At 40.0% G+C, this 10,969-nt stretch overlaps 1 protein-coding gene across 1 annotated transcript in view; it reads right to left on the bottom strand.

The window, feature by feature from the left end:
* Positions 1–922: 922 nt before the first annotated feature.
* The window catches only part of CASP9 (caspase 9), a 30,433-nt gene continuing 20,386 nt past the window's right edge, over positions 923–10,969 (bottom strand). Inside the window, exons 7-10 of the mRNA XM_003765082.4 lie at positions 9,702–9,849; positions 7,388–7,549; positions 6,131–6,240; positions 923–3,158 (exon numbers count right to left, since the gene is read on the bottom strand). Coding sequence (XP_003765130.2) covers positions 3,066–3,158; positions 6,131–6,240; positions 7,388–7,549; positions 9,702–9,849 — 513 coding nt within the window. The 3' untranslated portion in view covers positions 923–3,065. The remainder of the gene's footprint in view (positions 3,159–6,130; positions 6,241–7,387; positions 7,550–9,701; positions 9,850–10,969) is intronic.

The raw sequence follows: 10,969 nt of genomic DNA, 5'->3' as shown, positions 1-10,969 counted from the left end.
TTTTCTTATCAATCCCATAGTTAACATTTCTAATACATTATAGAATAATAATGGTGACTTGCCCAGGGTCACACAGCCAGGAAGTGTTAAGTGTCTGAGGTCAGATTTGAACTCGCATCCTCCTGTCTTCAGGGCAGGTGCTCTAACCATTGTGCCACCTAGCTGCCCCACCATCTAGTCTTAAATAGCGGTTTTCTTTGTCCTCTTCCCCCTAGCCATTCCACTTTGCACCAAGGGCCATTTCCACTCCTCCTGATCCGGCCAGGGACCCAGATGACTCTGTAGGAGAGACCAAGATTGGAGACCTTGCCCAGTCCTCCCTCATCTAATCCAATTCACTTGTGCATCATGGGGTCACCCCCCTGATGTCATGATCCTTTTTGAGAATAAAGGACATTTCATCACCCATTTCCATTCTTGTAGGGAGTCCTGTGGCCCCAAGTACGTTTGTGGTTATTTTTTCCCCGAGTCTTTAACTGAACAAATTGTCAGATTATTCTCTTCCTAGGGGTTTACGTCCGGGACATTTCTCCATACTATGTTTCCTCGTAGCATTTGGAGTTTTCCTTGGTTTTCTCACCCAAACAACCTCTAACTATATGTTAGGTCTGTGATTGGGGCAGAATGCATTATTTCACTCTCAAAGGAAAAGAGGAAGCAATAAATCCTAGGAGTGGATATTCTACTGGAATTAGCACAGCACTCAGAATGAGGACACATGGGAAAATATGGTATATAGTTAAGGGCGCTGAATTTGGTGTAAGAGAACCTGAATTTGATTTCCTTCTCTATTAATTGTCACTTATGTAATCTTGGAAAATTAAATTTCTCTGGGCACATCTAAAATGAGAGGAATGGACTAGATTATCTCTAAGGTGCCTTCCTGCTCTAAAGTCTACAAACTAAAAGAAAACACAAGAGTGAATCAAGAGTTCTAACTTTTATTTCCAACACTCCAACACTTTTGAGCTATGGAACACAATAGCTAATAAATGACACTTACAAAAGTAAAGCACAAGAGAAAGATCACAAATAAGCATTTGCTGTAGGAAAATGTAAGGAAGGAGACAACAATACCAACTGATAGATATCAGAGATCACAGAAGGGGTAACACAAAAACTGAGCCTTGAAGTAGAACAGGGATTCTGAAAGGCAAAGATAAGCAGGTACCACATCCAAAGGCACAACTTTTACCTTTTGGTGTATTATATTACAAGTTTTCCTTTTCTATACACATAATCTTGTTTGAACATGACTGGTTCCTTAGTATTTGATTGCTTTCTTCCTTGCAGTTTTTTTCCTCTCTGACCTAAAAACTGAAAGTTTGCTATCACATTTCCAGACCTGTCAAATTTGGAATTTCTTTCAGATAGTGACCTGTGGATAACTTCAATTTTCACTCTGCCCTCAGGAGCTAATAATTCAGGGGTATTTTTCTTTTATTGTTTTATTGAAATATGGCACATAAAGTTTCTGTTTGGTAATGTTTTTCAAGGAGTTCAATAATACTTTAATTGTCTTTATTTTTTGCAGATCAACTGTTTTTGATGTAGAAATATCATGAAAACCAACTTTTTAATCCTTTGGCTATATCTGTATATTCTGTTATTAAGAAATAAACTTTTTAATAGACTTGTTTATAAAACTTTAATTAACAAACTAAACTTTTTAATTTTTTTCCTCAATTCTCTTTTAAGTATGTCTGCTACTACAGTAAGTTTTTTTCATCTTCTAAATTATTTCTTCAAGTTTAATTTAATTTATTTAAGTTTAGTCAAATTTAATTTTACTTAATTTAATTCTTTTATCTCTTGTTTTGGCTTTTTTCTATTCTTGGAGTTCTTTTGGCCAATTCACTTTTTTTCCTGCAGATCTATTTGTAATTATATTTTTTTCTACTCTTGGACTCCTACCTATACAGACAATGCCTACCTGGGAGCAGGTATCTGTACCTTATGGCCACCCCCACCCATGTGGTCTTCAAATCCATCAAGGCCTCCTGACCCAGCCTTGATCAAGAGATCTGCTGGCTTCAGGTCAGGCACAGGTTGTACAAAAGAACTGAGGCGGAAAATGAAAAGCTGAGTTTCATGCCTCTGCTCCTCTTCATTCTGTGATCTTTTCCCTATTTTGCATTTCTCTCTTTATCAAATGAAAAAGACAATCCTTTACATTGCCCTCTCACAGTCTTGTGGTAAGAAATAAAAGACAATTTATGTGAAACATCTTGGCAACCATAAAAAATCCAAGCCCCTTCAATTCTCTGGGCTTTCATTGTCTCATATATTAAATGGGGATGAACATTGAACTTGATAACAGATATGAGAAAAAGCCTTTGTGAAAATTAGTACAGGCCACAGAAGCCTGAAGGGAAAGCAAATCGTCCAAATGGCAGAATAAATAAACAAAGAATCAGGATTTATAAAGGAACTCTTTTTATGAAAATCACAAACAGTAGAAACAACAAACAACTTCTAAAATCTTTTTCAAGATTAGAAACTTCCATTTTCTAGGATCTTGCCACCCATCTTACTTCTTGAGGAGCTGAGATTTCCTTACGTGATTGCAACCAATAATTTCAAAGAAACCAAGTCATCAAGCTAGCCAGCCTCAGGTGGATGGGCAGAAATGTAGACGGCCCCTTTCTTCCTCCACTCCTGTTAGTCTCTAGCTCTGCCATCAACGAACCTGTTGCTGTTGGTGGGGCAAAGGCCCAGAAGCTCCATCTCCAAGGGCTCCAGGATCCATAGCAAACCAGAGAATACGGTTTCCTAAGCAGGAAAGCCCAGAGCCCTTACCTGCAGCTGCTTCCAGGTAGAAAGAAAGGAGAGTTTCCAGGTAGGGAGAAAGAAAAGTAGGCTCATTCTTACTTAGGTTTTTTTTTTCTTTTTTTTCTTTTTTTGTTTTTTTTTTTCTTTTTTTTCTTGCTGAAACAATTGGGGTTAAGTGACATGACTAAGGTCACACAGGTAGGAAGTGCTAAGTGGCTGAGCCCGGATTTGAATTCAGGTCCTCCTGACTTCAGGGCCGGCACTCTATCCACTGCACCAACTAGCTGCCCCTCTTACTTGGTTTTAAAGAAAAATCTCTTCCGGAGGAAATTAAAACAACCAGGAATCTGTTTGAATGTCCCTTTGGAGGATACAGCATTAGACACCTGTGGAAAGACAAACACACCATGAACCAGCTTGACAAAGAGGGGAAACATGCTCTCAGCAGGTTGTCACATTAATGATCCTCAAAATCAGCAGCTAAAGCTCAAGTCCCACCTCTGACCCCTGAGGACCCGTACTGGCTGGATGACCCTGGACAGGTCATTAATTTCTCAATAACATCCAGAAAAAGAACTAAGGAGACTGAATGTTGGTTTACATGCTATGTTCACTTCTTTTTTTTCTCTCTCCCATAGTTTTTCCCTTTTGCTCTGATTTTTCTCTCCCAACATAATTCATAAAACAATGTGTATTAAAAATAAACCAAAAAAAAAAATTGCTCAATGGCTCCCAAGCTACCATTTAGTGGCAAAGAAAGTGCCAAACTACATTTATAGAGAAAAATTGTTCAGTAAGAGGAATGATATAGCTTTATTAATAATATCCTCATGGGTCCAGTTTAAATTCAATATGTATTATTTATATGTATAAATGAAACATATTGAATTTATGTTGTTTATATGAATGTTATGTATGTTTCCATGTGTATCTGGCCTCAGATACTAACTAGCTGTGTGATCCTGAGCAAGCCATATGATCTCTGTTTGCCTCAGTTTTCTCATCTGTAAAATGATCTTAATAGCATCTATTTCCCACAGTTGTTGTGAAGATCAAATGAAATGTTTGTAAAGGACTTAGCACTGGCTTGACATACAGTAGGCATTTAAAGGCATATTCTGCTCCTTATTTCATTTTATTCAGCACCTACTATGTGCAGAGCACATCCACAGACATCCTTCTCCAAGCAAAACACGGCAAGATGGTAACCTGGGTTCACAATGACTATACCAATATATATATAATCAACTATAAATTAACTTGGTTTGAAGGCTTTTGTCAAGCTCTACACAGAATTTCTCCATCCCTTCAACCTCTGTCAGAGATGCTGAATGTCCAATACAAGGATGTTTCTTATGCCTTCTGCATGCACAATGAAAGCCAGCACTCACAAGTCCCCCATTCATCCACCTGAGAAAGAAAACCTATGTGCCTTTCCTTCCATTTTATTGCAAATTATTCGTCTTCTGACTTCAGTATACAGCAAGAATATTTTCAAAGACGCATAAAAATCCAGTTCTGATGATTTAACAAAAATATCACCAAAAGAAACCAAGAAATCACTGCTAAGGATTATGAAACTGTAAACAAACAAAAACAAAGACTTTCGGTCGTTGGAGTGTTTTCATCAATACCGCTGATAGAATAGCTGGCTAAGACGCTGATGTCTGAGAATGAGATTTGGATTTCTGGACCACAGCTTAAACTGTAGGAATAATAGCCTCTTGGCTAGGGATGGAAGAGCCATGAAAAGGGTTTATAACAATAAAATAGCTTGGAGTCTTGTGAATCTAATTAAGAATTTTAAATTAACAAGAGAAAGGGATAGAGAAAATGGTCCAAATAATTCTGACAAGTCTAGTATAAAGTACAACCTAGAAATGTCGCAGACAAAATCCAAATATTCTGTTAAAGAAAAAGCAAACACGAAGAAATTCAAGGACTAATAAACTAGTTGGTTTGAGTACATAGGTGAGGAAAGCACAGGATATAATATTCTAAGAATCAGGAAGTCTGCTTAGCTTTCAACTATTTCCTGCCCTCCTTTTTAATATTCCCCTTCCTCCACCACCACTCCTTCTTTGCCTATTTTTCTACTGAATTTGATATGTTTCTAACCCAAACTACGTGTGTGGGTTTGTGTGTTTGTTCTATTTCAGATGGCAGTGAAGGCCTTAATATCAAGGAGCTCTAATATCTAAGATAATTAGAAATTAACACAAATGCTTAAGACCAAGAACCCTTCCTCAATCAATAAGTGATCAAAGTATATGAATAAATGATTTTCAAAAGAATTACAAATTCTCCATACCCATGTGAAAGACTAACAAAATTGGTAATAAAAAGAGAAATGCAAATTAGAACTACTAAGTGGTTTCACCTTCCATGCAATAATTTGGTAAAGATGATAAAAGTCAGAAACAATCAGTGGTGGAGAGAATATGGGATGACTCTCTTAGATCTCCTAACTTGGGAGTAGAGCTGAAATTATTCTATTTGGTGAGTGAATAAATAAGCAGAAACTTATGCGGCTCACTTTATCTAGCTGGCTGCGGTTCACTTTATCTAGCTGGCTGCAAGTTATATTTCATATCCCAATCACGATGGCTAACTTCTTGCTATCTGCTGGGCCATAACAATCTCCAGAGACCATGCTGTGAGGGCCTTAATCAACTGAGTTTTGGAACTTTCACTCTAGAGCTATTGGTGAATGGATTTCTGAGCCTCCTCTCACTTTTCTGCATGGAACAGGCAGCAATATTCTAAAAACAAAAAAGAGGCTTATGTATAAGATTAAAAAAGAAGAAAAAAGAAAAAAAAGAATGTGCAATGATCAACTCAAAGCAATCCCAATAGACTTTGGACAGAAAATGCCATCTGCATCCAGAAAAAGAACTAAGGAGACTGAATGCAAATCAACACATGCTATGTTCACTTCTTTTTGCTGTTTTTTCTCTCTCCCTTGTTTTTCCCCTTTTGCTCTGATTTTTCTTTCCCAACACGATTCATTAAGCAATATGTGTTAGAATAAACAAATGAAGAAATTTTATAAAAATAAAAAAAGAGGTTTTTAGAAGCAGCTAGGAGGACTTGAGTTCAAATCTGATCCAAAAACTTATTGGGGGAGAAGTCTATTTAAAATCTGCCAAGCACTGCTCCAGTTTCCTTGGGAGAATATCAATTTGATCCTAATGTGTCAAATTCAGCAGCAAAACTCCCTTAATTTGCAACATGCAAACCCTTGGGAATCTGTGTCTATATGAGACAGACATATCTCTCAGCTTTCAATGCCATCATTCCACAATTCTCCTCTCCCTTGAGCCCCCAGCCATGAAATCCAGAGAAAAAACAGACTCACCATGAGAAGGATACTCAGTAAGTCTTCGGTATCCGCCCATTCCCCCAAGACTCTATCCAGGGTTTCTATGTACCATGAACCAATCTTCTTATCCCTCCAGGAGACGAACCCTTAGGAGAAAATTATCAGGATTATATCTGGGGATTTTTGAGCAATACAAAACATGTCTCCAGTTGGGTCAGAAAGATGCAGAGTAATGGGATAGGGGACCTTATATGAACTCAACACATGGTAGTTTCTTATTTTAACTAATTATTCTTGCTAAGTTTCTTTACTGATAGACAGTTAAAGGTTCTATGAGTGCCCTTTAATTTTGTTACCTTAGAACTGAAATCTAGATGCCTTAATCTTGTTACAACTCTGTCCATAGTGTCCTAAGTTCTGATTCTCTCTCAGAAAATGTCTTAGGGGTATATGTCATCTTCTTACCCTATTGCTCAAGACCAGCCCTAGAGTTTCCTTACTGTCACAGATATTCACTCCCAGAACAGTCTACAGTCAAGGTGATGATTACTTTTGGCTTAGACTCAAAAGAGAGAACAGGGATCAAAATTCTGAGCCTAAGTTTCTTTATCAATCATTACCATAATTCTTATTTCCCAAGGTGAGTGAGAACAAATCATTCCTCAGATTTTAAAGTATTATAGAAATGTGAGCTGAGATTATTTTTATTCTTCATCTCCCACCCAGATGCCTTTCTTCAGATTTCTCCAGCATCTCCCTGAGTTCAGTACTTTCTCCCAGAGCCATCCCGTGCTTTCTCATCTTGTTTGTATGTTGTATTTCTCCAGTAGATTCTATGGGCAGGGAGTGTCTTATTTCCATATTTGTATCCTTAGGATGGTGTTAGGCAAGTAGTGGGCACTTTAATAGATATCAGCCAGGGATAGAAGTCCAGGTCTGGAGTCAGGAAGACTCATCCTCCTGAGTTCAAATGTGACTTCAGACATTTATTAGCTATATGACCCTGGGTAAGTCACTTAACTGTCTGCCTCAATTTCCTCACCTGTAACATGAGCTGGAGAAGGAAATGGCCAACCACTCCAGCATCTTTGTCAAGAAAATCTCAAATGGGGACACAAAAAGTCAGACACAACTGAAAAATACCTGACTGAAATAAATGCTTATTGACCAATTTATCTGATTATGGTAAAGAACTCAACACCTTTAAGATCTCTTCCAACTGGGATATTCTATGTTCTACCAAGTTCAATAAGAATGAAGGAGTTCTGAGATTTTTTTCTAATATTTTCTCACCAGGAAATGTGGAATAGGACACCAAGATGTCACTCGGGGTCGGTAAGTTGGCCACAGCATCTGGTTGATCAAAGTTAGTCTGGAAAGGGGTGGCGTCTGCCTCAATAAAGAAGTTGTCCTCAATAGTATTGAAACACACCTGAAATCCATGGTCTTTCTGATCTGCAGGCAGCAAGAAGAAATAACATCATAAAACAAGTCAGTAGCAATCAATAGTGTGCTTGTAAATGTTTAACTACAAGCTCTAAGGGGGAGGGGGGGAAATGCCATAATGTACTTTGAAGTTTAATCTTCATTTTCTCCATGATTTTCTTAAGTATAGGCCATCACAAAACAAGGGAGCCCTGAAATGTAATATTTGCTAATGTCTGAGATCTAAATACCCGTATGGAAAATTTAGCAATCAGTTCTTGGAAGCCCATTCAAGTCAGCTCCAGTATACCCAAAGTCACAATCCTCCTTTTAAAAGAAATATCAAGGTGGCAAAGAATTGGGAACTGAGCCAATCAACTGTGGGGAATGGCTGAACTAATTAGAGGGTATGAAGAAAATGGAACATTACTGTGCTGCGAGAAGTAATGAAGGGGATGGTTTCAGAGAAACCTGAGAAGATAAACAGGTACAAAGTGAAGTAAGCAGAACCAAGCAAACAATTTATACAGTAACATCAATGTTGTAAAGACAAACAACTGGAAAAACTCGAAAAGTCTGTTCAATGCAAATTCCAGAGGACTGCATGATTCTAGTGACCCATGATAAAACAAGGGTCCTGAGAGGGACCTGAGAGGATGATTTTTTTTTTTACAGCCATTATGAGAAATTTTTTGTTTGAATATACTTGTTTATATGTCTCCCCTGAGCAAGAAGCCAGAGCTAAGAATTCATTTTTTGCTTCATCAAATTGAGTAAACACTCACTTAACTTGCAGTATTGCAAAAATCACTTTTTCTAAAACCTTTCCCTCCCTCTTTCATTCCTCCCTTCAAGTTTTTCTCTCTCAGTTGGTCACAAAAGAATGCTGACAGATAACATCACCTGAAATATCAAAGAGAACTCTTCCTTCTCTTAGGTCTATCAACTGCCCGATCTCTACTGGGCACGGAGCAATCTTAAATGAGTCAATCCTGATGAAAGGCAACTAGCTATATGGTACAGTACAAAGAGTTCTTAACTTGGAATTAGAAGTCAGGACTTCAAAGCCAGTCTCTGACATGTTCTCAGCTGGGGCAAGTACCTTGACTTTTCTCATTCTTTTTTGCCAATTTGAAAAATGGAGAAAATAACAGCACCTCCCTCACAGGGTTGTTGTGAGGACCAAGTTATGGTTGGAAATTTTAAAGCACTATGCTAGCTATTATTATTATTCATAATTATTACTCTTGGCAGGTTACCTCCCTAACTACTTCAGTTAAGCTAGAGAGGCAGGAGCAGTGATGTGGTTTATGATGTGGAGTACGCCATCAAACAATGGGGTTCAAGCACCAACATGTAGGAGAGGTAGACAGACAGGCTAAATCCTGAGAGGATTCACCCTAAATGAGTTAGCTGTAAGGGGGAGATGTGGGGCTGGGAAGCAGAGTAGAGACAGGGGAGATTCCCCATGGCATGGGAGAAGCATAAATCCTAAGAGGGACTTAGCACCCTAAAACAGTTAGCTGTAAGGGGGAGGCGTGGGGCTGGGAAGCAGAGTAGAGACAGGGGAGATTCCCTATGGCATGGGGGAAGCATGAGGCAGCGTGTCATGGTGGACTGACCCAAAGGAAGGCAGCCATAGATTTTATAGGGAAAATGTAACCTCAGGGATACGACTGGGACTTTTGACAAAGTGAGACTGCTGGAGACCTCCCCAGAGGGTGGGTGACTCAGGAGTTTAACATAACTTGGATTTCTAACAGGATGGCCTCCCCAGAGGGTGGGACCATGGAGCTACATGGATCTCTACAATGCCTTCTCCCAGGATTAATTTTTATCAATTCAATCAAATTTATCAAATTCAGTCAGATTTGTCAAAGCAAAAATTTATCCATTTTATCAATTATTTTTATGGATGTGGCTAACCCCACCTAACAATGAAGATCTCATAAGCAGGACATTGATAGCGATAAGGTTTTGCTGTCAGGTGTTTCCAAAGCCTTTAAGCAAGGATAACAGGAAAAATGCTTTCTGGATGTTCTAAAAGAAGGGAGTGGGCGGTAGGAATGAGAAGTTGGTGTGTGGGAAGAAAAGGCCTGATTTGAGAGGGAAGAGAGAGCTGAGAAGGGGACGCTTCTTCCAGGGTCCTGAGACAGCAGCAGAGAGATGGGGAAGGGCTCACCGCCGCCACAGGCCTGGATAAAGAAAAGCTTGGGTTTCCCTCCCAGGCTGGGGCATCTGGACCCACTGAAGAAGTTCACAATCTTCTCGACCGAAATGGAGCCTCCATCCGTGCCGCAGATGGCTCCAGGAAACTGGATGTGACTGGCCTGAGGAAGGAAGGACAAAAGTCACAGCCCACACTTCTTTCTGCAGCCCTCGGGGGTCTCCAGAGCACTTCTGCACAGTCCCCGCTCTGAGGTTCTATAAGCCCTGTTTTATAGGTGAAGAAAGAGATTAAATGGCTCCCCAAAAAAGGAGACTGTTAGGGCTGGGACAGGATCTGAGTCCAGGGCCCCAAGGATGGCGTTCTCTCCCCCCAGGCCAAGCTGTCTCAGAGCACAAGGGGCCAGGACTCCTGTGCCCAGTGTTCTCAAAGGGCCCCCTTGGAGGGATGCATGTTCAGGTGTGCTGATGCTAGCCAGCATCTACAAGGTGTGGAAAGGTTTGCAGTCTCTTACCTAGGGGATCCCACTTGATCTTCTCAGCAACCTTGGGAAGTAGATCTCATTGTCAAGTCCATTTTACAGATGAGGAAAACAGAGACTGAGAGAGGTAAAGTCACTAGCCCAGGATCACACGGCTAGGAAGTGACTGAGTCAGGATTTGAACCCAGCTTTTTCAGGCGCAGAGGCTCTCTCCATTATCCCAACCTACTCTACAGAATGTACATTTTTGAGTGGATCAAACCTGGGGGATCAGCCCAGTGTAGGAAAGGAAACCCAGCAAGGGAATAACATCTCCCAGGACAAAATTTGCCCCTGCTCCATCGTTTCCTCTTCCCCAGTCACCCGGGGCCTTGATAGATTAGTGACTGGCTCAGGATGACAGACAAGCATTTCTCAAAGGCAAAGTTTGAACTCAGGGCTTCCTGGCTCCAAAGCTGCCCCTCTAGTAGCACAGCTGCCTCTGTCAGTCTATGATGAGTTCATTTAATTAACTAGGAAGCTCCTGAAGAGTTCGTATAGAACGTACCCACGTCTTCATCCTCCACAAGCAATGTCAGTACAAGACCTAGGAGGATGTTCTGAGTGGTCCTTTTACAAATACTTCACATGAGCACTGAAAAGTAAGATGATCAAGCTGGGGGACCATGTAAAAATGGGATCACTCCCTCAAATAATGACCCTACAGGATGTTCATGAGGAATATTCTGTCTGTCTCAGTGAACTCATCTGTATAATGGGGATAATCTTAGTAATTGTAAGGTGCCCCAGAAATGTAGATTAA

The sequence above is a fragment of the Sarcophilus harrisii genome, chromosome 3 (assembly GCF_902635505.1).
Source record: "Sarcophilus harrisii chromosome 3, mSarHar1.11, whole genome shotgun sequence".
Classification (NCBI taxonomy): domain Eukaryota; kingdom Metazoa; phylum Chordata; class Mammalia; order Dasyuromorphia; family Dasyuridae; genus Sarcophilus; species Sarcophilus harrisii.
This window is presented reverse-complemented; position numbering and strand designations above follow the sequence as displayed.